Raw genomic sequence first — 28000 nt, 5'->3', positions numbered from 1 at the left:
CTGAGTCGAAATAACCAGTTTACAAGTTCCTCGTATCCAATTTATCTGAGACATAATTTGCCAAGTCTGTGAATATCTGTGAAAATCCTGTTTTCTACATAACTCAATATAAATGTGTCTTTTTAGTAGAAGAGCAATGGGAAGCCCTCATCTTAGTGTCTGTGGCCGCTGAAAAGAAATGCTTTGATACATGAATAGCATTATTGTAAATGTAATGGCAGCCAAATGCATTTTTTGCTAATGCGTGAGCAATAAAATTAGCAAACACATCACTTGCTGCTAATGAAGAGGAATAAGCTCATCATGAAACCTTCACTGAACTGCTACTCTAGCTAGCTTGAGTTACTCACCCTGATGGAGTAAGAAACTGCCGTGTCCAACAAAAAAAAAAAAAAAAAAAAAAAAAAGAAGAAAAGAAAAAAGAGGAGATACTTGTGCTAGCAGGAAGGGGTTACGCTGTCATTCTCACAGCTCAGGATTTGCAAAGAAGGTCTAGAGGAGGGCATGGATGGCCTGCTGATCTTGCAGCAAATGTGCTCTGGTTGCTAATGAGTGTAAATAGTAATACCACAAAATATCCCACCTGAGAGAAAGATCATGAGAGAACCCAATTCCGGGAGTAGACTTAAATGACAGCTGGTCTTTGCACAGCAAGGTGCTGCTTTTGTGGGAAATTGCCATCTTAATGTATTTAGTGATTTAAGATGCATTGTATCAGGAATAGATGAGGTTTTGGTTTTTATCTTTCAAGATTGTTACACGCCTTGAGTGTAGGGACTCTTATTTGGACTCCCAGAGTGCAGAGGAGGAGGTTCATTTCTTATTCATGGCTGGATTACATATATGAGGATCCTGGCACACAACTGGCAGTGAAGCTGTCCTGCAGCACCTTTCTGGAAACAATAGTGTTGTTCTGTTGTGTGCTGCACCTTTCCCTAGAGGCTGGGCTCAATTCTGCCTCAGGTTTGAAGATGCCTTCTGAGCAAGGCTCTTTGCTATGTTCTGTGTTGAGAGTTTGTGAGATTCCAGTGGAATCAATAAACTCCTGAAGGCAGCTTGCTATGACTTTTTTTCCCCAAGAACTTGTATTTGTTCTTTGCTGAGTGCTGCAGTGTTATTAATATCCTCAAATTAATACTTACATTGGTACTAATATCAACACTGTTGGACGAATTTGTGTGTTCCATTAGGCTGAGTCAGACAAGGGCGAAAGTGGAGGAATTAGTCTGGCTGAAGTCTACCCATTTTCTTGGGTGGGAAAACTTTCTGATTGCATTGGTGACATGCACAACATTTTTCCTGCTCTGCTAATTACTTCGATATGCTTTAGGAAGAAGTGATAATAAAACACTTCCTGTATGTGTTGTTGTTCTTGTCTTTTCAAGCTGAATTCTGTCTTTAAATTGAGTTTCTGGATTCACTGTTGCTTTCTGGATGTAAATCATGCCAATCCAGAGGGAAGTTTCAAACCAAATGGTGACTGGGTTTTTGAACCAAGAATTTGAAGATTCTTGCCCTGTGCCTACTTTCCTCCTAGTTATAAAGGCTGTAACAGCTGATATTGTCTGCTATTAGCTTTTGGAAAACTGCTGCTCAGTGCTGCTGCTGAGAGGGTCGTTTGCTTCTCTTTACTTCAGCTCAGCTGCTTTACTGTTAGGACAAAGCAAGTAGAATACAGGGAGATGGGAGGTGTGGCATTCAACACTTTAGTAACGCAAATTAAAATCCGGAGGCTTAGTAAAATACTCTCCACTGGCTTGGACCTCTGTGCCATATAGAAAGGATTTGCTTTGGAGTACCAGGCAGATGACTCTTGTTCTTTGAGTTACAGTTGTAACCCTCAGAGTTTGCCCAGTGTTGGGCTCGGTATGAAAAGGGGACTATGAGTGCAATCACACCCCTAGTTATTAAAAAACATGAACAAGAACCTGGAAGGGGGTTTCAGTGTGCATTACAGGAGATGACAGTGGTGCTTGGTTTGGGACAACTCATGAGCTTATGCTTGAATTTGTTTACTAGTGACCTCTTTTTCCTTTTCCTCAGGGTTCAAAAGCTGTTGTAGAATGTTATTTTACCTTTGCAATACTAAAGGTGTGGATGAATAGTGCTGTGCCTTGCCTTGTGGGATCAGAAGCTCTTAAGCCACACTGGTTAATGCAAAGCATGTGGCTGAAGCACTGTGTGACAAAATACAGGTCACTGCAGTGGCTGCCAGACAGAAGTCAACTGGAGCCCAGGCTGAACCTGCTACAGACTTGAGTCCAGCAGATGGAAAGTTCTCTGTTTCTATAACCAAAGTGAGAGGATTTCAGGGAAGTAAAAAGATCTTTGCAAAGGGGTTATGTACACAGCTGCACGTGTGTGCATGTGCATTCACTCACGTGTGATGTAAGCAAAGTTCTTCCATGCTACTCTGTAATGTAAACCTGCCAGTGCAGTAATTTTTAAATGCTGCTTATAACATGATTTGCCTCACTATAAAGTTTCTGAATTAGCACATAATAGTGTTCCTGCTCCAGTGCTAAGGAAGGATTAGGAGCGATTTGTCCAACTTTCTGTCTGTTGACAGACCCATGTCACTTGGTTAGAGCTGAACTCTAAATAGTTTAAATAGCTCTCCAATGAGCATACTTAAAGAGTAATGAGGAACAGTTATGGCTGTATATACAATTGTTTGTTCTGTTTTAAATTAGAAATACTTTTCAAAGTAGGATTCTTCTCTTGTATCTGTGTAGGGCTCAACACAGTGCAGAAGGCTTTGGTGTGCCATCACAGTAGAAAGGATTTTGTGCAGTTAGGAGATAATTCGAACACTGTGGATGCACAAATACACATTTTTTCCCCCTCCTTTATTCTATCATTAATGGAAACCTGACCCCTATGAATTTTGGAATATAGATAGTCTTCAAGTGCTACATCTGTTCAAAATGGAATGCTGTGTGCTTGCTCAGCGCAGCACAGCACAGCTCTCTGCTGATGAGTAATCTGAAGCAGTGTGTTCTCCAGAAGGGGAATTTTCTGTACTCGGGAACTACTACTGTTGCCTATTATTGTTGGCCAAGTATGATTGTTAAAGCAGGAGTGTGAGCTCTTTGAAGAGCTGGGGGAGCAAGCAGGTGCCTTCAGAAAGGGACATTAGAGCCTTTGAGATAGGCAGCAAATCACAACAGATCTTAGATATTTACAGTATCACTCCCTTCACCAAATACCTGGGGAAACAAGGTTTGTGCTGTCAGCTTTTCAGACGCAGATGTGCCTTTTCCAAGGCTGGTGTGGACAGAGAGAACAGGTTATTTGTCACTGTTCCTCAGGTCTATCTAGTAAGTTGCCTCCATGATAAAGCTGTCTGCACCCTCCTCCCCTTCCTCTCAGGCCTGTGTCCTGGCTGGAAGAGAGCAGTGCAGGTCTGTTTTTCCTTCCCAGACTACTTGAAAGAGAGGAGAAGTAGGAAAGTGGTGTTCGTGGTGGGTCTTAGTTATTTTCACTCACTTCATTATTGTTCTTAATGTTGTGGTCTCTCTTTCCTTGCCTGTTTGTTCTTCCATGGCACTTAAGCTTTGTGCAGAGTGCAGCTTTGTTGCCTGGAGCAGGAACGCTTCCAGCTTCTTTCAGCCTTCCCCTTTCCAAAAGCCCCCCACCTTTGGCCTCCCCCTTTTCAGGGTGCCTGATGTACTTCCAGAAATGGTACAATAAATATATATGTAAATATAATTAAATTACTGACTGGTAATTTTATTTGACTAGTGACACAAATAAGTGTCTTCTTAATTTTTACACATTGCTTTTAGGGGACTCACTTGGAATTAGATTAATTTAAAGGAAATAACCTACACAGATGTGCACATATGATGTAATACCTGTATGTGTGTCAGTACATACACACACTCTCTGGGACATCAACAGGAGCTGTCTGATGAAATGTTCTGATTGGATTTGAAAATGGACATTGCAGTGCACGTGTGTTTTCTCTTTAAACAGATTGCGTCTCTTGAATAGTTCATCAGAGCTTCTTGAAGTGTTTACATATGCACTCTTTGTCTGGAGATGCCTTGTTATAAATACTTCCTTCATTTTACAGGCATTTGTTTGGAACTATGTCGAGCAGCCGTGCTTGGTTTATTTCCAAATGTCTTAACTTTGGGACCGTGGATTGGCTTATAGCCTGAAGTTCATATCTCTCCTTTTCAAGGGAAGAGCCATATTTGAACAACCCATGGAACACAAAGACTGTAGTGTAAAATGGGAGGCATCCCCCGTGAAACACCCACGGCCGAACACAGTGTGTCTTGCAATGAGCTGTGGTGGGGGAATGGAGTATACAGGCTTAGTTAAAAGAGCAAATACCAGGAAAGAAACATAAAAGAAGTTCTGTGCTGCTAGGTAGTATAAGTTGCATAGTGTTTAAAAGTATTTTGATGTAACTGGTACCTTTTGAGGCATATGACAATAAGTTATGTCGTATTTCCAGTTGCTGTTCTCAACTCTGTTTTTTTTCTCCCTTATCGTTTATAAGCCGGTGAAGGTGTTATGGTAGCTGTTCTTTACAAGTACCCTGCAGCTAAATCTATATAGCACTTTTTTTTTGTCTTGAAAGAACTTAAATAGCTTTGATTAGTCATCAACTTAAGGAGAAGCACCTGGGAAAAAAACAGTAGAAAAGTCTTTTCTGTGATACTTGTAGGAGAACTTTGTATTCACTCTAGGGCAAATAAAATACAAAAACTAAAGTGATAGATTTCAAATACTGGTATCACTTGCCTGGTTCATTTATTTGGTTTTTAACCATCCAGAGTTTTTTAAAATCCTAAAAAAGTATTAGAAACACTTTGATTGCCAAAAGAAGGGGTTTGTAAGTGAAAAAAGTAACTAGATGATCTACTTTTATTTTATTTTGTCTGATTCTTTCCATAGCAATTGCAGATATAGCAATGGAAGGAGTATAGTTGGACATCAAGAAGAATTTATTCACAGAAAGGGTGATTAAGCACTGGAGTGGACTGCCCAGGAAGGTGGTTGAGTCACCATCCCTGGGTCCAATTGATGTGGTGGTGTTTAGTCAAAAGTTGGATTTGATGATCTTGGAGGTCTTTTGCAGCTGTAGTGATTCTGTGATTCAGTGGCATATACCATATTCTGTGGCCTTGAGGATTAAGGTAATTTATTTCAGAGTTGGTTTGTGGTGGTCATGATACAAGGGTTTCTGTGCTGGGGCTCAGTAGAATTGACATTTCAACCTCCGAAATCTTTTTGCCTGGTACTCCAAGTTGCATATTTTGGCCTGGATTTAATTACCCTACTTTAGTAGTAAGTTATTCTGCTGCCATAAACACAACAATAACAAGACCCCATTGTACTGGATGCTTTACAAACAGAGTAGTAAATATACCAATCTTCTGTAGGTGACTGGCTAAATAAAGACTGAAAGTGTTGGAAGGCAAACAGAATGAGCAGTGGCATAGCAATGACTACCACATTAGATTTAGTTTTATTTGTTTTTCTTCTGATGGGGCATTTACCAGAGCACTGTATCATTTACAAAATCCTCCCTCTGTCTTTTGCACATACTCCCTTTGTTAGTTCTGCAAATATCCCTTGAAAATGTATATAAAAACCGTCTGGTTAAAGTTGTTCCTCACCTGCAATTCCCTATTCCTAATTTACAGTCATGTATTTTTTTCATATGTTGATGTGATTTAATTTAGTGAGTTTTATATTTTGTCACGTGCCTATATTCTTTTTCTGTCTACTCAGTTTTATGTACTACAGTGTGTCTCCTCTGCATACTTTAACCCCTGGTAAGCTTGGTATGAGGGGGGAAAAAAGAGAGGAAGGAAGCACTCTGACAATGGTGAGGTGGGAATGCATAGTCAGTGCAAAGCAGAGCTAGAGCATCCAGCCAAAAGAATGGATGACCTTCAGAGCTGGAGTGCTAGCAGAATTAAAAATAATTCCAGAGCACAAAAGGTAGAAATGCTGTAAGCAAGGACTAAAAGCCAGGATTAAAGCCTCCAGTGACTTTATCACAAGGATGACTTTACCACCACTGTTGGCAAGTCATCAAGAATGGTGTGTGCAGCTCTTATCAAAATCATGTCCCAGTCTGATCTTTCTTGATACATAGATGGGCTACTATAAAAGGAACAAAATTCCCATTTAACAAAAGAAAACAAATTCAGCCCTGGAGGCCAAGCTGTGAGAATCCCTTAGGATGAAGGGGGCTCACTGCATAGTTCTGCATAACAGCAGAACTGTGAAAAGACAATCAAAACTAAGATCAGAGGCAGTAAGCTGACCCTGCCTAAGCAGGATAGCTTTGGAGGAGTTTGCAACAGGAGCAGTGGGGGCTTAACTAATCATGGGGTAGATGTCCATTAATTTCTGAACATGGGTCGCATGGTTTCAGAGTGGACAAAGTGATGCTGCAGCACTCAGTAGGTTTCTGCCTCTGCTAATTTCCTCCTGCTTTTTTGATGCACTAAAACTGAAAAGCACTAATGATTCTCAGGATAATATCTTAATTATGTAGCTAGAATATTTTAATCAAGGTTATGGTAGGCATGGGAATTCATGTGCAAAATTTATCCCCTGTTGTTAGCAACCTGAAAACAGGCAAAACAAAAGTAGAGTACAGAATTGGATGAAGTGTCCAACTAGAGAATAATTACAGAGAGTGAATATTGCAAGATAGGTTTCTCTGCTCTGTGGGGCTGCAGCAGTTTTGATAGAGTACATTGTACACATTGTTTCCTGCACTGCTTGGGTTTTGCACGTTTAAAATCATGAATGAAAAATCCTACAATGGGGGGCTATTGCAGAAAGGCTTGTAATCAATGCTGGCTCATCTCTTTTGGCATAAACTTTATTTTTTTCCCTTCTGCAGGGAACCTGTATCTGTTTCCTGCATCTGTCACCCATCCTTCTTAGTGAATGGAAAGCAGTAATTGATTTTTGTTGTTGTTAGCAAGTAATTACCCTTGCCAAATTTTGGAGGACCTATTGTCTCCTTCAGACACAATGTTCTTGGGAAAAAGTCTTACTTATTGTAACCTCTTGTGCAATCTTCACTTGGATGATAAATACATCTTGGCAACGAGGAGCTTTCTGAATGAAAAATGTTGCTGGACAACCCTGTAGTACAGCAAGAACGCAAACCTTTGCCAATGCTGGTGGAGTGCAGCCAGGCAGGAGGGTAAAATGGGGAAAGCCTTTCACACTGCCTGCAGAGCACAGAGTGAGATGAAGTCTTTATATGCACACATCCAAATATCTGTTTACCATCAAACAAGGGTTTTTCCTATTGAGCATCTGAGCTCAAAGGTGGCCTTCCTTCTAGCAAAATCTTGAAATCCGTTGGAAAGCTGCCATCTACCAGTGCAAGACTGGGGAAATAACAGAGAGCATGTGGACCATGCAGCACTGGGGTTTAAGTAGCCCACTGTAAGAATTAGCTGGGAAACTCCACCCTCCCCATTTTTTTTATTTGAGTCAACAAATTTGGGATCCTGCAGTTTCCTCAGGCTGTTTTGTGGTTCATGGCCTGACTTTGGTTTTCCATTAAATCTGTCCAGAACCATTGCTGACTACTGAAACCTTATTTTAATATTGTAGCTGTTACATTAATTACAGCGTTGTTAGAGTTAATTGTAAAAGCACATTTTTCCCCCTGTAGCTCTTCACCTTACCTTTTCTGATTTATTTTTTTCATCAATACTTAGTGATGTCTGGAAGCAAAAAGGTGCATAAAAGCCCTGCACAGAGAGATGTTTGAATGCTCCGAAGGGATACAGAGAATGAGCTGGGGCTGGGAGCGTTCTGTTCTCGGGTGGTTTCTGTGCACGCTGCCAGTGGCTGGTGTTTCTCCGTGGGCCTGGCAGCTGCTGCAGCCGAGTTTGTCAACCCATCCTGCGGCTGACAGCGCTTGGCCTTGTGGAAAGGAAACAATCCAAAGCAGAGGGCTTGATGCAGTGTACCTTGCAGTTAATGGAAATCTTTGTTAACCTCAGTGGAAGCTGGATTTGATCCTGTGCCTACTTGAGTGTTTTCGTGTTGGCTGCAGCTTCAAGTGGCTTTTTTTCCGCTGGCTCATTTCTGGTTCCTTTTTTTCCCTTCTTTTTCTAAAGTGTACTTACCTTTGAGTGGTATAAAATCAAGACAGCTCCGTCCGTGTCACTGTAGCTGGGCGCTTTAATCCTCTCCCAGCGTCTGTCCTCATTTCCTCAGCCTTTCCACTGTCTGTGTATTGATTTGCAAGATTTTGGTCTTGATTTCCCTCCTTTTTGAGCCATTCTGCTGCTTCTCACAAACACCCTCCATCTCACTTAAGCCTCTGCTCTCCAACGAATGTAATTGTTTAATCCCTCTTCTGCCCTTCTTCCTGAACTTCAGAACAGTCCTTACATTGATTTCTGGCAAATGCAGCCCAGGCCCCAGTCCCAGCTGCCAGCAGGGAGCCAACTTCCCCTTCAGCAGGCTCCTGGAGGCCAGCCCTTTGCTGCCTCATGCCAGCCAAGTTCCCTCGCTCGGCGGAGCTCATCCCTGTGTTGCACATAGGAAGGAGAAGGACACCTTGCCTCAGGAGCCAGCAGCCACCTCAGGCAGAGCCCACTCTCTGTGATCCTTAGCCACACATCAGCATGTCTTCTGTCCCTAAGGAGAAGGTGCTGGAAGTAATGAAGCTCTTTTCAGGTGACTGCCAGAGAGGAGAGCTGTGGGCATGGACAGTGGCAATGGGAAAAACGATGCAGAGGACAAAGGCCACCAACAGTGCTGGAGCTTCTTGTTGCCCTCCACTCTCCTTGAGTATCACATACTTCGAGAGGGATTCATCTCCTGGGTGGAGAATTGTGATTACACATGTTCTGCCTCTGAGGAAAACCCTTTTCCTTTTGAATGTGGATTTTTGGATTGTTTTTTCTTTTGGTTGCTGTCCATTTCCTTGGAGATGATGTGAGGGTTTTGTGCATTAGTATCAGAAACTGAGGATATTGATGTCTCTTGAGAGTCACAGGGTAAAGGGCCTGACCTGTGGGATGGTGTACAGGAGAATCACAGGTGTTCATTTGAACCACAAAAAACTTACTTCATTTTTTCCAGCAGTAATGTAAATGCTGAGCAAACAGGGTGTGTTATGACGAAACCCTTTGGAGGGTGGGAGCTGACCTAATGAAGGATGAGAAGTGAAGAGCTGGAGCACGGGGCTGCTGTTGCACTGGGGGCTTCCAAGGGTGAGATTGCCACTGACACACCTGCTGGTCCCAAGCTCTTGCTGGCCTCTTAGGTTATCCAGTTGTGCACAGTGGAATGTATTATTCCTGTTCCCTCACATTATTCGCACTGAAGCTTAAATATGAATCTCCTAAACTGTGCTGAAGGTAGAACATGCAGCTTCAGGAAGGCCAGAGTCGTTTTTACTCTGCTTTTCAGACACAGGCAATGGCAAAAGAGGAGAAAGTTACAGTATGCTTTCAGAGGTGATATCCCTATGCTGGTGATAAAAATTTCTCCTATTTTAACTCCTTTGCATTGTATACAGCCAGCACGGATCAGAGAGGGAGAAATGGACAACGTAGGTTGTTTTATTAATCATTAATACAATTGTTACCCAACATCCAAACCAGCCCACATCCAAAAGTGCTTATAGAGAACACTTAATTTAGGAAATTAAGACTTGTGACCTAAGGCTAGATCCAGCTGCTGTAAATGGGACAGAGTATGTTAGCAGCTGTGTAGAAGAGGGCTGTAAAGCTCAGAGTCCCTAGATAATGAGAATGGTGAGTATTAGATGTGAATCTGCTAATACTTTAGTAATGTATCCACAAGAAGAAAAAAAAGAAAGAGGAAAAAACATTGTGGGAAATTCTTTCCTTCATACTTAATATTTTTCTGTTGATTTAAAATTGCCCTTAGTAATGTGTTGATGCCAGTGAAGTATTTCAGCTATAGGAAATACGAAACCATCTACTGCCTTTGTATAAATTATGAGTCATAAATTGCATAAAAAATATTCAGCTTACTATAGCTGTTCTACAGGCAGAACTTCTGACTAATGAAGAAACTGCTGCCATTTTGGGGGGAGTAGGAGGGGTCTGAGCTAAGCAAAGCAAGATGCCAAGTGCCAGCATGTGGCTCTGTGCTAAGTGTGAATTGGTGTCATCTGAGATGGGCCACCCTTGCTAAGTAAACAATTAGTGGGTATTTGAAGTGTACAGTGAAACAAAGCTGCCCTTTGCTCCAGCTGGAGTTCTCGACTGCCAGCCAGTGCCCAGAGCTGACCCGTGGGAGAGCCATGCACCAGTGCCAACCCAGCTGCCACATCTGCAACCGGGCAGCCAGGCCAGGGAGGCACAACCTCCATGTGATTCACCACCCGGTGGGCAGGTTGCGATGACAGAATTCCCCTAAAAATAACAGTAAAGCGGCAAGAGAATAGGATGCTGACAATTGCAGGCAAATCCTTGGTGGTGGCATCCATTTCATTCAGCTTCAGCCATATAAGAGCTGGGAGTTCAGTTCAAGATAGTTCTCTAATCATGCATCACTCAGGTTTATCTCCTCTTGTATCTGTTTTATGAATTGCCTTTTAGAGGTGATTATAGAGAGGTCCTCAGCAACTACTTTTGAGTAGGTATCCAACTTTTTGATGGGTGAAATTCTGTGAGTTAAATTCAGTGTTAAAGCTCTGGATTTCAGTTTCTCCATCATTTCAGAGAAGACCATGCATCCTCATGAGGATTTGTGAATTTTGTTTTGCAGCCATGCGATGCTAGAGTCATTGAAAGGTGTTTAATATACTTGAGCTATAAGTAAAAGTATAAACAAACTGCAGGGAGCTGTAGAGCAGGGGTTGCTAACCATGGTTGTGTTTGAAGTTTAGCTGGAGCATTCATATTTGTCCCAGTTTTAGTTTTCAGGCTGTGTGTCTGGCACCCATATTAACTTGTCAGTGACGGGCATGTGCCCAATAAAATACAGCTGAAAAGACTGACAGTGTAGCTTTCAGTTTGGGATGCCCAGTCATTTTCCGAACAAATAGTGGATGATGTCCCAGCTGTACTGAAAACAGCAGTTTTTCTTCCCTATTGATTCTAGTGAGCAGAAATCAACCCCTGCCTAATTAGCTTCTTTGTGGTATTTGTGAAAGGATAAAATTTTTACTGTGTTCAGGTGTGACTAAGAGACATGCTCTCAAATACTAACAGCTACATTTTCATTTCATCCAGTATGAAATTATGCTGCCTTTTCCAAACCTGATTCGAAGATTGTTTTAAGGGCTCTCAAAGTACACATTTTAATTTGAGGCTTCTTTAATTGCCAGAATCTGGGTAGGCTGTGTGTTTTGTTATTTTCTTCTTAAAATTTTTGAGTTGTGTAAGGTATGCAAATGCTTTCGAAATACGAGCCCATTTGGCTTCAGGCAGCTGTGATCTGGTGCTTGAAATGTTCCTATTAATGTAAGAACACTTACTGCTTTTCAGCTTGCAGTGCAGTGCTTGAGTTTTGTCACAACGTGATTCAATTCTTGTTTGCTTTGTACAGGAGATGGCTGTCCGAGCACTGAAGCAGACAGGGAGCAGAAGTATTGAGGCAGCCCTGGAGTACATCAGTAAGATGAGCTACCTGGATCCTAGAAATGAGCAGATAGTACGTGTAATTAAGCAAACCTCACCAGGTGAGCATGATTTTCTTTTTTTAAACTGTGTTCTTCTTTCTTGCAATAAGCTAGTTTTTAAAATAGGGTCATCAGTGGGGAGAAGTGTTGGACAGCAGTGTTCCATAGCAGTCTTGTAGGAGACAGTGAAGTGAACCTGGCCTTGCAAGGCCAGCTGGGCTGGAACCTCAATACAGCTCACCTGCTTCCAAAGAGTTGTCTGTATACACATTCATAGTCCACCTTCTTAGATTTCTTAACAGAAATCTATTGTTCAAATCCAAACACTACCCCATTGGACTAGAACAGACTTACTGGAATACAAATCTAGGAGGTGGATATATCTCATATCTCTCCTTGGCATCAAGATTATTTGCACAGGTGAATTATATGTCCCAAAGAAGGATTCTGCTACTTTGTTTTGTGACCTCTGATAAGGGAAAGCAAAGTCAGCTTGCCCCCAAGGCTCAGCATGGATCTTGCTGACAGAGATGACAAATGGGTCATGGCTGCCTCCCACTTCCAGGCCAGAGTAGCCATGAGATGCTTTGGATTGCCACAGCTGCATCAGTGCCATCTCACTGTGTCCTGGCAGATGAGCTGTCAGGGGTGTTGTTGTAAGAACAGCCTCGGTAATGCTGGCCTTGTGTTATCACAGGAGAAAGAGCTGCCAATTATAGATTTCACTTTAAAGATCTCTGATTATTTGTCCATAAATATTCCATTTCAAAACGTTGCATTCTTTATGAAGGTGTCATGTGGTGCACACTCTCAGTGTGCAGAGGGTGCATAAACCTGTCTTAATACTGTGCATGTCCCTGCGTGCCTGTAGGCAGCAGGGCTTGTGTGTCGAGGTAAGGAGTCAGCAGCTGTGCTCAGGTGTGCTGCATCTGGCCCAGCTGGGATGTGCTGTACTGCAAAAAAGCTTGTAATCCACTCTTAAAGCCAGTTAGTTCAGTAAGACTACTCTTACAGGCTCTGTGAAGTCAGGATTTTAAAGGGAAATGGTTTAGGCATAAATGGGCCAAGTCCTGTGATTTGTGAGAGCTAAAGAACCAGAAGGGGAACAAAAACATAACAACAGCACAGTCTCCCCTTGTCTTTTTAGCACAGCCAGTGCTTTATACACCTGCAATTTGTCCTCAGATCAAAGAACTGATGAAAAGTGCCATTAACACTTCACTGTAGGAATGCTGCTATCTTGTCTCTGCACATTCTTCAAGCTAAGATTAATATGTTGACACTCTGAAAGGTTTTCCTTCCCAACAGATGGAAGATGAGTAATATGAGGGGGTACTCTGTGTCCAACACGGTGGAAGGAATACAGGACAAACTGTATGATGCCTTTGTTTAAATGAACGAGAAGGAAAGAGGGATTTTTGAGAATGATGGAAGAGAGGGATGTAAACAGAAAACCAGCATGAGCAGATGGCCCACTGTGCAGAAGATGGACTATGTGATGGCCTAGTAGTTTATAGCAATGTTGACTTTAAGTTACATAGAAAGTCCTCCCAGGAACTTTTTTCCTGCTATTGTTGTACTTAACACTCTGCTCTGTAGCTTCCTCCTGTCTGAGAGCAATGACTGCTAATACTTCAGGTCCAGCTTTAAGAAACAGACTGCAGAGTAGTCTGATGAGTTCATAGTTAGGGAATTTGTACTTCTATTTTCATGATTTGATAGGACTCCCTGATGATTCCTGGCATAAGCATTATTGTGAGCCAGTAACTTGTTATCAGTAGGAATACTTGGCACCTATAACTTTAAATGTTCAGAGTGCTTAATTTAGATTTTCAAAGGTGTTTTTATAACACATACTCCTGAGCAGTGTGTATGTGTGTGTATGTATGTATAGATGTATGAGTAATACAAAGTAATTGGTTCACCTGTATTGTTTCCTAATGTTCTTCTGTGTTCTTTTTATAAAGGAAAGGGTATTGTGCCAAATAATGTAACCCGCAGGCCAAGCTTTGAAGGATCAAATGAATCTTTTCCGTCCTACCATCAGATCAGCAATGCAGCCTATGAAGGGACAGGCTTTGGAGCAGAAGGTGCAAATATGCTTACTGAGGTTCCAAGGCCCTACATGGACTATTTAATCTCTACTTCTCAGTCTTCAGCTATGACTGCTCCTGTACAGCGACCCTCTGGAGTAGGCACACACAGCACACCAACGAGCCATCAGCAGAAAGCATACCCTGCAAATATGGAGTCTTCTGTGATTAATTATCCAGTGGCTAATCACAGCAGTCAGGCCTTGCAGCTGCAGGCATCCCATGGCTGCAACAGCCAACATTACAGCAGGCAGCATATGATGGTGCAGGGGGAACCTATGGGATATGGTGTTCAGCGGAGTCCATCCTTCCAAAACAAGTTGCAGCAGGAGGGGGGATATTCCAATCTCCCAAACAAAGGGGCAGTTGTTCAGAACAATACTGGTCATGCATTTCAGCAGGCACCAGCAAGCCTCTATATCTCACATTCTCATCACAAACAGACAAGTCCTTCTTCTCATCAAATGCATGTGATATCCAGAGGTCCAGCCTTTGCTAATGATTTTTCAGACAGTCCACCACAAAATCTATTAACTCCCTCTAGAAATAGCCTAAACATGGACCTCTATGACATGAATAATCCTCAAGTTCAGCAGTGGCAGGCAGCAACACCATCACGCAGAGATTCTTTACAAAACCCAGGAATAGAAACATCTCCACGGCAACATGTATCCTTCAGACCTGATGCCACAGTGCCGAGCAGAACAAACTCCTTCAACAACCACCAGCAGCAGCCACAGGTGACAGTGTCTATGAGACAGGTTCCTCCAGGGAAAGCCGATCCTTCCATTACGTCTCCAAACACAATCACGGCAGTCACATCTGCTCATATCCTCCAGCCAGTGAAGAGCATGCGAGTGATGAGACCAGAGCCTCAGACTGCAGTGGGACCCTCCCATCCTGGGTGGTTGCCTGCACAGGCACCGGCTGTGGATGGCTTGGAGATCATGGAGCAGCATGTGCCACCACCTGGAGCAGCTAATGCCTACCAGCTAGATGTGGATTATGGTAACCAGGAACTGCGGTGTCCACCTCCACCCTATCCCAAGCATTTGTTACTTCCTGGCACCTCTGAGCAGTTTGATATCAACTGTTTGTGCATGGGCGTGGAGCAGACTCTGCGAGTGGTCCCCAGTTCAACAGGCAACAAGGCTGAGGAGAGCAGTGAGCGAAATGATAAAAGCAGCAAGAACACTAAAGCTGAAAAACCGAGCAAAGATAAAAAACAGATTCAGACATCTCCAGTGCCTGTGCGAAAAAATGGCAAAGATGAGGAAAAGCGAGAATCCCGAATAAAGAGCTATTCACCTTTTGCCTTCAAGTTCTACATGGAGCAACATGTAGAGAATGTCATCAAGACCTACCAGCAGAAAATTAACAGAAGGTTACAACTGGAGCAAGAAATGGCAAAAGTAATTATTGTTTTGTTTTGTTATAATAAAATTTAATAGGGTCAAATTGATTATTGCTATTTTTAATTCATAAAAATCTGTAAAGGCAGAATCCACTGAAGGAGTAGGTATCAGACACCTCCCTATACCAGACTGTATCCACTTAGAACTGTGGATGCAGGTCTGGGAGGCTGTTTGAAAAACCTGAGATGTGAAATTATATTTTCTCATACCAGAAAAGTAAAATGAAGCAAAACCCCCCCCATATTTTAAGTTCTTAAAGAAAGGCAGGCTTGAGGCTGAGATAATTCTGGCAATACTTTGGCAGCTCTTGCAAAAGTCTTGGCTCTAGTTCTTTCTTGCTGTTCCATGTTTGCTGCTCATACACCAAAGCCATGGTTCAGCTGGGCAGTCACTGTGCCATATTTTCAGATGACTGTAATATTTGAATGAAAGTTGTCTGTTGAACACATGTAAGTAATAATGTGCAAGTAAACATATTGGACCAGCTTGAACTGATTTTAGGACCGTTGCCAGAACTTGTTCTAGAGGCAGGTCTCAAGGAGATGCATTTTGGGTAATAGAACTTCTTTCATGCCTAACTGCAGCTTTTCAGTCTAAGCTGACTCTCTGATAGTGCTGCTTAAAACAAAGCTGCCAAGCTCTGATGGTTGGTCTGGTGGTTGTGTTTTTAATTTTTACTTGTGGAAGAGGAAAAGAGCTTTTTTCCTTCCCAGACATGACTGGAATATGACTTTTGCAGTAAAGGATAAGCTCTAACGAAAGCTGTTTTTAATGCATAATGGGTAATCATTAACTACCCAATCTTCCCTAACACAGTCAGTTTCCAGAGTCAATTGTTTTGATGCTCACATTGCACCAGAAAACTCGGGTGTTTCTTTGTTGAGGTTAGAATTAAAAGAATATTCTTGGAAAATCTCTTGAAACGTTGACATTTTACTGACAGTTAATAGTTTGTCCTCACTGCAAGTACAGGTTGTATTGTGTTGCTTGAGTTTAGTGAATATTTTGCTGAGACTGACATAGGGAATGATCTCTAGAGAGGTATAAAAGCATCTAATTGTGCTAGTTCTTCTCTTCTGGCTCTTCAACTTTCTCTCATTCAGAGATAAATCAGGTATAAACAAAAACAACTCCTTCCCCTAGAAACCTTATCACTGACTGAAAATACACATGCAGGAGATTTTGGCTATCTTAATATTGCATTATTCTGGAATTAGCAAGAACAGAGCACATTAATAATTTTACCCTAAAAAATAAATATTTCCTTTATTATGGATCAATGTAGTTATCTTTCATTTCAAAAACAGTATTCCTTGTTATGATTTGGCTGTTTCCCTTAGTCTGAAACTTCATCCTACCTGTTCTGCAAGTTTCTGTAGACTTCCCCCATCCTTTATCCGTACAGATTTAATTTTTATACCATGGGGATCTCATTGCATAGTCTAGCTGCCCACATTCATTTTTAGATACCTAGACTACAGATGTGAAATTAAATCAGCCTACGCAGCAGCCCTGTGGGTGTATGATTGGGTTTCTAGCCTGCTAATCAGTCAGCTTCAGCGCCCTCCACCCTCCCAATGGCCCCTTCCCACCAGGCACTGATCTTTTCTCAAAAGTAGTTCAGTGAGTGCCAATTAATTCAGGATTTTGGAACTGGAGTGTGCAGAAAGAAAAGAGCATGCTGCAGGAAATGAGTTGTCAGAGGAGCCTAGGGATCAGCTGAGGGGTTCTGGTGAAGGCCACCAGTGGCTCTCAGCAGAGGACCAGACACTGAAGTTGGCAGAGTTGGCTCTGCTGGCTCTCTTGAAAGGTGGGGAAAATCTGGTTGGATCCTGCTGCTTCTCTCTTTTCCAGGAGGTCTCTCCTCACAGCCTTATGAAATGTTACTTGCAGTTACTGGGAGGTTCTCTGGGGACAGGAGGTGACTGGAGCCATCTGTTCTACAGCTTGGGTGCAGAGGGAAAATAATATATTTAGGAGAGAAATAGCACCAGGGTCTGGGTTGCAGTGGCTCAGGAGAGACCAGACCTGAGGATTTTATGTACATATTTTGGGAGGGGAAAAAGAGAAGTTTATAGAACAGATGCTCAGGAGATCTAAAAGCCTTCAGAGTGGAGGCTGCATATGGCAGAGGAAGAAACAGTTTCTAAAGAAGTTTCCAAGCCGCTTGGGAATGTGTAGGTCAAAACCAGTTTTTTAATTACAACAAGAACCCAAACAAACAGTACCCAAGATAGGAACTGTTAATGCGAGCTGCCCTAGGGAACCATTCATGAGCAAAGTGAACTGCTGCACATAGGTTTAAGTTTCAGTTTAAATTAAGCTGGGCTTAAGTGCACATACATATCGTGGAATGCAGTGGCAAAGTGCACATTTGAAAGGTGTAAAGCAAATCTCATGGTCAAGTTTGTTACGTTGTATTCCCCTCTCTGACAGTATTGCCCCATGCCTTCTTGCTCAGCCAAAAGAGACAGGTATACCAAGCTCAGATATTGCAAATTCAGGCAATAAGTTTGGGAACAGCGAGTTTGCCCATTTTTCAGAAATACCTCAACAGACAGATAAGAGAGTATATCCCTCATGAATATATCTTTTCTGGTTTTTGGTTAATTTTTCTGAGAAATGTGTTTGGGGATGCTCATTTATTTTTCTCTTGCTATGAGTATAACAGTACTAGCTCTTGTGGTTTGCTTTCCTTTGTAAAGGCAGGCCTCTGTGAAGCAGAACAGGAACAAATGAGGAAAATTCTCTACCAGAAGGAATCCAACTACAACAGACTTAAAAGGGCCAAAATGGACAAATCCATGTTTGTGAAAATCAAGACTCTGGGTATTGGTGCGTTTGGAGAAGTGTGCCTGGCCTGTAAAGTGGACACCCATGCCCTGTATGCCATGAAGACTCTGCGAAAGAAAGATGTGCTGAACCGGAATCAGGTGGCTCATGTCAAAGCAGAGAGGGACATACTTGCTGAGGCAGACAACGAGTGGGTGGTTAAACTCTATTATTCCTTCCAAGATAAAGACAATCTGTACTTTGTGATGGACTACATCCCTGGTGGGGATATGATGAGCCTGCTGATTCGGATGGAGGTCTTCCCAGAGCGTCTGGCTAGATTTTATATTGCAGAGCTCACTTTGGCCATAGAGAGTGTGCACAAAATGGGATTTATTCATCGAGACATCAAGCCTGACAACATTCTGATAGACCTTGATGGGCATATCAAACTGACTGACTTTGGACTGTGTACTGGATTCAGGTGGACTCACAATTCAAAATACTATCAGAAAGGTAATATTTTTATCCTTTTTCTAGGATGGTATTATGTTATTTGTTTAGAAACAAGCACCTACTTCTTGGGCAGAAACACCAGATCAGGAAACTGGACAGTCAATGGCAATATAATGTGTCTGTCTCTCTCTGACTTACTCAATTAGCTTTTTTCCAGTCCTTTTGTTTCCAATACTGTTCAAAACCTTGTCCGCAAGTGGCTTTCCACTGCAGCAGCAGTCATTTTTCAGTTTATACTTGTTTGGAGGGTCTCTCTTGGTGGCAAAATGATTTAATCACAGATTTGGAGTAGTCCATATGTCTCCTGCATGTACTATTGAGTACTGGTGTCTGTTGGCAAAAAGGTCATAAGCAATTGGTGTAGCTAACTTAATATACTCCACAGTTCTGTGTCCCTCATATGGAACTACACTTCCTTATGCTGAGACAGAGACATTTTGTTGGACATTTTGTATGGAAAACCAATTGTGAATGGGAGGGCATAAAAAATACCTTGAGTTTAAAGTTTAAACGCTGTTCTTCACTGAGAGTAGGAGATGGCTCTGGATCTGGGTAAATATTTCTCTGTGTGTCAAGTTTTATGACCATGAATGTGAACTTTCTCATTTAAAAGGGAGCCATATCAGACAAGACAGCATGGAGCCCAGTGATCTTTGGGATGATGTGTCCAACTGTCGATGTGGAGATAGGCTGAAGACATTGGAACAAAGAGCTAAGAAGCAGCATCAGAGATGTCTGGCCCACTCGTTAGTTGGAACCCCTAATTACATTGCTCCTGAAGTCTTGCTTCGTAAAGGTAGGTAAACTGTATTTTTCTCCTGTTTCACTGTTTTTTTTTTCCTTGAATAAGCTTGCTGCTTTGGAAGATTGTCATTCTGAAGACTACAAACACTTAACTCAGATTAAGGAGAACTCCTCATGCTCCGGTGTTTAGCATCACTTTGCTGACACTAGGGGTGGCCATACTTTGTGTGTGTAATGTCCATACTCTTAGGCCTTTCAGTGAGGCTGCTAATAAATGTGTTGGATCATTTTAACAGTGATATTTTTGAAGTATGAAGTAGATTATCTGTGCTCATGGAGTACAGCTCTGAGCCTATCAGGTTTACACAGACCAGATAGTAGCCAGCTGATAGTTCTGGATCACTGATTCAGATGGGCCACTTAAGTATGGATGACATAAACTTGTGGAAGTATGTCCTCCACATTTCCAACCAGAACCTGTGGAACCCAACAGAAAGTTTTCCACAATTTACTCTGAACACCCTGCATTCAAAATCTTAGCTTGAGGAATTTGGACAGTACTTGGTGACTGTCCATGCAGAACTGACATGGTCACTGTGAAGAGATTAGGTGTTCAGAGTTGTCTGCAAGCTAGATCCTAAGCCTCATCTTTTCTAACAGGGATTTCACATTGAGTCCTGCCTCATCTGATGACACAAATTCCATTGAAATCAATGTTTAAATCCTTCTTTTTCAGATCTTAAACATATACCTTATTGGTCTTGTCACAGCAATTAAGTGATTGAAATTTGTCCTTTGCTTGAAACTTGCTCAAAAAGTCATCTGTGGCTTTCTTCTGTCTGTAGAGCCAAGCTATGTCTTTCAGCAGCTTTTCAAAGTCGTGGAGTCACCTCCACTGAACCTGGGGTGGACATCAGTTGCTAAACATTTTTGTTATTCTTTGAGGTCCGGTTTGTGCTGCGTGGGACTGGGCACAAATAAACCTCCTTCATTGTTTCTAATGATAGTTTCGTGACTCACTTTTGTTGAGAATTTATTCAGAAAGGTTCAGGGACAACAGGATTAGAGCTTTACTAACAGCAGTAGAATTCAGGTTAGTAAGCAGAAGTCACAAACCTTTTGTCTGAGAAAAGGCAGAAGTTTGTGGGGTGTGTTTTAATACTTAATTGCAAGTAGCTCTGCACACATTCTCCTTGGCTAGTGGAGGTCAAGCTTTTGACTTGCCTTTCAGGATACACTCAGCTCTGTGACTGGTGGAGTGTTGGTGTGATCCTTTTTGAGATGTTAGTGGGACAGCCTCCTTTCCTGGCTCCTACACCCACAGAAACCCAGCTGAAGGTAAGTTGAAATAAAGTTTCAGTCCGTGGTAGCAAAATTTTAACCCTTCCCTTCCCTTTTTCCAATAATTAAGCTCCCTAATAACTTATTAACTATAACTTATTAAGTTCCTTAATACCTTTATTACCTGCAGGTGATAAATTGGGAAAGCACACTGCACATTCCCTCACAGATCAAGCTGAGCCCTGAGGCAACTGATCTGATCACAAAGCTCTGCTGTGCTGCTGAGGACAGGCTTGGAAGAAATGGAGCAGATGATATTAAAGCCCATTCTTTCTTTCAGTCTATGGACTTCTCTACCGATATCCGTAGGCAGCCAGCTCCCTATGTTCCAAAGATCAGCCATCCAATGGACACTTCCAATTTTGATCCAGTTGAAGAAGAAAGTCCTTGGAATGATGCTAGTGGTGACAGCACCAGGACCTGGGATCCCCTAGCCTCTTCCAACAGCAAACACACAGAACATGCTTTTTATGAGTTTACTTTCCGAAGATTCTTTGATGACAACGGGTATCCGTTCAGGTATCCCAAACCTTCTGGAATGGAAGTTTGCCAGTCTGAGAAGTCTAATGTAGAAGACAAAGGTGTGGTGGATCAGACTGGAGCTTGTCAGCCTGTATATGTGTAAATTATTTTTTAGAGTACTCCAGGTAAGACTAATCTCAAATCCAATAGGGCCTTTAAACTGATCGTTTAGGAGCTGATCCTGCAGCACTTGTTCAAGTGTACCTTCAGCTGTGGCTGGAGACATCCTGGGGAGTACAAGAAGCTTGCAGGGCCAGGTCCTAAAGATGGCGCTCTTGAAAGTTCAGGTCAGTTCTACTGTAAATAACTTCGTTGATAATTACACTTGAAATCCTGGTCTTCACCAAAATCTGCAAGGCCAGCAGTCTGTCATTTCTAGGCCTATTTTTATTTGAGGTCAGCATCCCCCTTACTCAGATTAACACTTACAGACTTCTGCAACTGTCAGCATTATTTTTTAAATGAATAAAGAGCACTTATATTTTGTTTATAGCAGGGTTTTTTTCCTACTAAATTATAGGGATTAACTTTGACAAATCATGCTGCTGTTCTTCTTTTCTACATTTTTATTTTATCCATAGCACTTACTTCACATTTAGGAAGATGCATAAAGCTGAAGAACATGTGATGAAAGGTCTCTGTGCAATAATGTAAGAAAGAAAAAAAAAAAAAGAAGAAAAATGAAAAAAAGAAAACTGCTCTCTAATTTTCTAAATTTACTGATGCCATTGTATTCACACCGTGATTTTTGTTTATTATATGTATTTTCCACATTTCAAAATTGTGACACAACCTTAAAGCTGCTTTATTTCCTTCTGCTTATTGGAGTGTAATAGAAAGTGTGAGCAAGTGGCAACTTGGGTGTGATTTCATTGTCTAGTGTGTGAAGAATGTTGCATGAGCAGTGTTTTTCTATTTGAAATGGCCTTTTCTTGCCATTCACAGGCAGGTCCTGTGGATTCATTTTTCTAAGGGTCTAAAATTAGACCATTTTAAACCGTGTGTTGATAATGTATTGTGTGGATGGTTTCCTCTTATGATTGTATCCAATATTAATTTTGTAAAACAGATTGCAAAGGTTATACCTGAGTAGTGATGTTGTGGTCTGATGTAATAGATGGTTTTAGCAAACACATGTCACTGGCACACACGTTTCCCCACCAAGGATCAGCAGCCAGAACATTACAACGGAGCAGATTTGTGGGGAGAGCCTGGATGGGGCTGGCTCGGGCAGGGAGCAGCACGGAGAGTCGTGGCTCAGGCAGGGAGAGCGCAGAGTCCGTGGCCGCAGATGGCAGAGGCAGCACAGCGTCCACACCAGAGTCGTGTCTCCCAACACGGGGCTCCTGTAACACGTCGAGGCTGAGGCTGGGTGCCTGCGGCTCCACGGATGCCTATGGAACCTGGAGGTACGTGGCTTTCCAGACATCAGACCCCACATGTAACAGGCTGTGTATCCATTTAAGATCCTAGTGTTTTAGGCACTGACATTGCAAAGTGTTGGCATTGTTGGTAGGTCATTCTGTCCCGTTGTCTAGAGGTTAAAATGTTGCTGTGATGGAGCACAATAGGCCTTCATTTCTATCAAATTATAGGCATACATTGAAATACCAGTTCTTAACTATGTTAAAATATGCATTTTTCTTGTATGTATAAGTGAGAATTATTCAAGATGATATCAGAATACTAAAGATAATTAAGCCATACATATTTGCTTATATATTATATATAACTAAATAAGTAAACACACACAAAAATCCATAATTCAGATTAGTGTAACAGTCCTATTTAAAGTGATTGACCTAATAACATTTGAGGAAAACACTCCTTTAATGTGTTTTTGCTTTATTTTATTTTTAAATCTGGAGCTTCATTATTTTTTCCGTATATTATTCCACATATTATTCCTTAATGTTTTAGCATATCCTATCCTATCCATTGTTTAGATATCTAAGCAACAACATATGAATTCATCAGCCTAAACTAAACAAAAATGATTGTGTATTTGTTTACATTTGTATGAAAGGAATGTTCTGAGGTATGCAGTGCTTGTGTTGTGACAGTTAATGTAAGATTCAGTATTACTGCTTTTTTATATAGTAATGCCATTTTTTTGTTATTTACATCTATCTGACCTTCTTTCATGTGGTAGGTTCTTTCTCAGGAACTCAATTTAACTGTTATTTATTGATATATCATTGCCTTTGAAAGCTTCTACTGGCAGAATTTATTAAAAATCTGAATCAAAATCTACAATGTGTTACGTGTTATTCAATCCTCCTTTAAGGCAGAAGTTTTAGCGGGTTTCTTTTTGTAATGTTATTGATGGGGTTGAGCTACGAACATAAGATCCAAATCTCATCTCTCCTGCAGCATTTGATGTAGAATCTCCAGGTACCTTCAGACAATTTCATCTGTCCTCATGGCCCTTAAGAATAAGAAGCAGGATTCCAGGCAGAATTTGGTTTGGAGTGACCAGGTCAGTGGATGGAATAGATATGGAATGGAGTAGATAAAACTGAACACAATCACTTTCTGTGCAGTGGTCGTGCTGCCAGGGCAGCCACAAACCTGGCTTGCCCTCTCTGGCTGTTGCCTCTGATTCATTTCTAAAATGTAAATAATTCACCTGCACATACAGAGTCTCTGCAGCTAAGCAAAACAAGAGAAATCAGCCCAGAAGGAAACAGGTGCTTCCACCATTACTGATTTACAATCTATGCTGCAGGGAACAGAAGCCAACTCCCCTTTCACCTAAAGAAGAACTGATCTGAAAAACCAATCTTTCAAGTTTATCAGGCACTGTCTGTAGAAGATTCTCATCCTTTGCAGAGGTAAACAGAAACTTGGAAGTAAATTTTACGAAATTTGGACAAGTAAACCTTGTGCCACATCCTAAGGCTGGCTCTTAACTCTTGTTTCTGCTGAACTTCCTGCAAAATCAAGTATCTTCTTGTCAGAGGTTATAAAAACTCAGGGTTGGTATTAAAATACCTCTTCCTCAAAAACAAAACAAAGCAAACTAAAAAAGCATCCCACAGATAACTTTATAAAAAAACAGAAAACTTTCTATAGCAAGGGTGCCAGGAACAGAAAGGAGCCTCTGCAAAACTTTCATACGTGTAATCTTCAGCAGGGCCAGATTTGCTGAGCAGCAGCAACAATTCTTGAGAAGCAAATTATTCCTAGTTGGATGTAAAAGAGCTGGCAGTGGAAGTTATAACCAGGTGCCTAGCCTGAGCAACATGAAAGTTAAATGAGGGAGAGAAGCATTTGACTTTTAAATGGAAATGGAAGAATGAGGCTATGCAGGAAGCAGGCGATAGCCTGGAACTGGATGGAAAATTGGTCTCATGAGCACAAGAAAATTCTTTTCCCTGTAATTTTTGAGGTATGAAATAACTGCCTTAAAAGCTTTCCTAGAGAAACTGCAACGAGAAGAGGAATTTAGAACATATAATTTGGTACTATCCCAAAATGTAGAAGCATTGGCAGAAAATGGCAACCGTTACTAAATTTATTATTGGAATTAAAAATAATAAATCTTTCCCACAGGAAATAATCTTAGGAATAGATAATGTAGAAATAGCAACCATTAAAACACACATACACACACCCCAAAAAAAGTGTAAAAATGTTTTTCCTGGCAGAGAAATCTGCTGCTGCAAAGAACATGGAAACTGTGCCTACTTCGTGTTTCTGTTCTGAGGAGTGAATGAACAGTGGGCAGTTTTTTGTAAAAACGGAGTCCTGGGTTCCATCTTACCAAAATAAACTGAGGATCTGATCCGTAAAGCTGGGGTTACCTTCTGCAAATGCAACAGTAGCTCCAGGCCTTGCAGAAGAAACTGGAGCCTGGTGACATGGACAGCATAAATGTGAACAGACTGACGGATGCACTGTCTTGCAGCTCTCATGGTTTCGAAAGAGCCTTTACTTCAGCGCTGTGAGATGAAAAATACCTGTGACAGCATCTATTGTTTTTAAATGTGTGAAGAAAATGAGGCTTCCTGAAGCAGACCTTGGGTGATCTTAAGTGATTCTCAAACTTCAGGGGGGCTCAAAAAACGGAGTTAAGGCATACCCCACCTCATCCCAATGACCAAGAAAGCCCCAGGTACTTAGCTGTTGTGAGAAATGAGGAAATTGAACGTGCAAGAGGTACACGTGGGCTGAGCGAGATAGTTGATCCTGTTATGCCGTGAGTGGCAGCCAGGAAAAAGACTTTAAAGATGGTGCAGCCTTGCAGCAGCGTGCAGTGGTTACCCCATGGGGGTGCACGTGTTGGGGAGAACATTCTTGGCACCTCCTGTTGGTCTCACCCTAGTTGGAAGCACACAGCAGCTTTCCCAGGAAGTCCTGATGGACAGGAGGGAGCCTGCACGTGTCCTCACAGTGAGCCAAGCCTGCAGCTTTGGATGCTGCTGTACAGGGAAGGGAGGCTGCATTGCTGCCCTGCTCCCACATCACCTCCATCCCTGGGCTGCTTTAGAGCAAAGAGGAGGAGCAGCTCACCCCAATGCTGCTGGTTTGCCCAGCCGAGTGCCACGAAGCTCACTATGTGCCACAAAGTGTAGCCACAGATGGAAAGCTTTTCCCCTGAAGTCCTGGCTGTTCCTATGAAGGCCACATCAACTGTCCCAGAAATATGCTTGTCATAAGTCATAGTGCTTTATTTTCTCCTGCTTTTATGCTGTTGGCAGCTATGGATGAGGGTTTTTTCCTATCTTTTTTCAGGGCAACTGTTGGCCGTGCAATTCTGCTCCTTTCCAAAGGGAGCTCTGATAGCTTTCTGTGGCCAGAGGAGAAACAGAACTAGAAAGGAGTAGGATCTGCAGGGCACTCAGTAATGTAGCAAAGTTAACTCACATAAGTGGGTTATCTTTAGTAGTGCAAAGTCTGAAAATGAAATCATGACTCCTGAGGGCAGCCTCTCCTCAGCCTCTTGTGGTGGCCTCATGCTCTGATGAGTTACTGTGTCTTCTTGACACCTGCTTTCCATAGCATTGGTCATTCTTGGCCTCAATAGCAGCAGTAGGCTCAGCTCAGCAACTGCCTGTGGCTTTTACTGGCCTGATGCCAATTTCAAAGCAGTTAATTTCACTAAAAAGAGACCTGATCGTGCTCAATAGTACAGCCAGCAAAAAGGAAAGGAGGGAATACACATTTACCTTTTATGTGTCTAACTTTGCTACTGGGACCTTGGCAAGAGGACAAAAGTGTGCATTGGTACATTCTTACGAAAGGTTCAGTTGTCCAATATTTCACAGGTATGTTCTCCAGCTATTTACATGTTTGGGTTTACCTCAACATTGAAGGATGGATAAGAAGTTTTTTGGTTTGGTTTTCTAGGCATGAAATCTAACAGGTAAGAAAGGTCAAAATTCAGCTTCAAAAGCAGCTGTATAGAGTGTGGTTTACCCTGATGTTATGACAGAACTCCAACAAAAGGAAGGTTTTTTTATAGGAGGAACTCACTTGGGTGGAAACCAGGAAGACTGCAGATACCCAAGCTGACCAGGGACTGGCAGGAATAGCAGTGGGTATCAAGGCTGGCTTTACAGCTGGATCTGCTTTGGCTGAGGCCAGGGATGAACAGACAATAGAAGCACAGAAATGCCACAGTTGGCAGAGACTTCTGGAGATCTGCAGTCTGACCTACAATTCACCTTGGGCTGCCGCCTGCACTAGGACTGGCCAGCCAGATTTTTGTCCAGGAAAAGCCTCCAGAGATGAGGCATCCTCCCCCAGCACAAGGACCTGAGACTGAACAGAAGATGGCAGTCACCACCCCGATCTGCTGGTCTCCAAGCCCTTGGGAGCCTGGCTCTGGGGGTTCCATGGTTGTTCTTGTCATTGTTGCCCTGCACAGAAGCCTTGTATCACCATTGGGTGTTGTACCATAGCTGCAGGAAAGCATGGTCAGACAGTGCCAAAAGATCCTGAAAGAAAGCATGGCTAAAGGGCTGCATGAAGGATTCTGAAGCTGTTAAGGTGTTGGAGCACATACTACCCTGGCTATTCCCCAGCCTTTGCCCACCACTGAGGAAAGCTGTGCACAGCCAGAACTAAACTCTCACCTAAAAGGAGCCCATTTCAGAAAATGTGCACCTACACAGCCATAGGTGAATCAGGTGATTGCCACAGATCAGGCACTTTTTCACAGGTAGAAGTGCCAGATAAATGGCAGAGCACTGATAGGAATGATGATGATCTGCAAATCTGGTGGGACACTCATGGCATGTTGCCAAGGGGAGTAATAATGCCTTTACTATATCCATCTTCTCAATGTGTGCCTTGTCCCTGCTGTGCAGAGGGACTGTAACACTGACACATGTCAGTGGTCTGCCTCCCAAATGCTTAATTCTGGAAGAATTATCTAAATAAAAGTATCTCCCAGAAGAAAGTTGTCTTTCCATTCCCAGGGATTGACTGGGGGCAGGCTGTTTCCCTCAGGGAACTCTATTTGTGTTGCTGAAGACCAATTCCCTGGGCAGAAGGAGGTAAATTCAAATCCATAGTGGGTTTTCTTCCCCCAAAGAAAATACTTCACATAGGAAAATATTGGTTTGACAAAATGGAAATGCTTTGTGAGAACTTAGCAGTGCATTTACAATCATATATCTAAAACATGGTAAAAATATTTTGTTTCCAAAGAAATCAAACCAGAAATGTAATAAAAAGGCAAAGGGTTTATATTTTATATTTAACACGCTGTATTCAGAACTGCAAACATTAAAATAAACTGCCATGACTAATCATCTTGAAGTTTCCAGAACAGATTTTGGAAATACAATTTCTTGGAAATTTCCAACTGTGCATTCCAATATAGGCTGAAGGATTGTTTTAGCATTCAATTTCCCACATAGCAGGACCTGCCAACTTAAGCTAGCTCTAAAAATAACAAAAGAGGTCAAACAATTCCAACTAATATCTGAAATTAAAATGAACTTAATTGACAGCCTCATCCCCTGTGTAGCTCTGACATT

At 42.0% G+C, this 28000-nt stretch overlaps 1 protein-coding gene across 1 annotated transcript in view; it reads left to right on the top strand.

Moving 5' to 3' along the window:
* LATS2 (large tumor suppressor kinase 2) overlaps window positions 1-21686 on the top strand; it is a 46599-nt gene extending 24913 nt beyond the window's left edge. The window contains exons 3-8 of the mRNA XM_014877627.2: window positions 11536-11668; window positions 13576-15113; window positions 17822-18404; window positions 19018-19200; window positions 20380-20486; window positions 20620-21686. Of these exons, the coding sequence (XP_014733113.1) occupies window positions 11536-11668; window positions 13576-15113; window positions 17822-18404; window positions 19018-19200; window positions 20380-20486; window positions 20620-21114 (3039 nt within the window). The 3' untranslated portion in view covers window positions 21115-21686. The remainder of the gene's footprint in view (window positions 1-11535; window positions 11669-13575; window positions 15114-17821; window positions 18405-19017; window positions 19201-20379; window positions 20487-20619) is intronic.
* Window positions 21687-28000: the final 6314 nt, after the last annotated feature.

This window comes from Sturnus vulgaris, chromosome 2 (genome assembly GCF_052056855.1).
Source record: "Sturnus vulgaris isolate bStuVul1 chromosome 2, bStuVul1.hap1, whole genome shotgun sequence".
In the NCBI taxonomy this organism is placed as follows: domain Eukaryota; kingdom Metazoa; phylum Chordata; class Aves; order Passeriformes; family Sturnidae; genus Sturnus; species Sturnus vulgaris.
The sequence above is the reverse complement of the archived record's forward strand: the minus strand, read 5'-3'. Positions and strand labels throughout refer to the sequence as shown.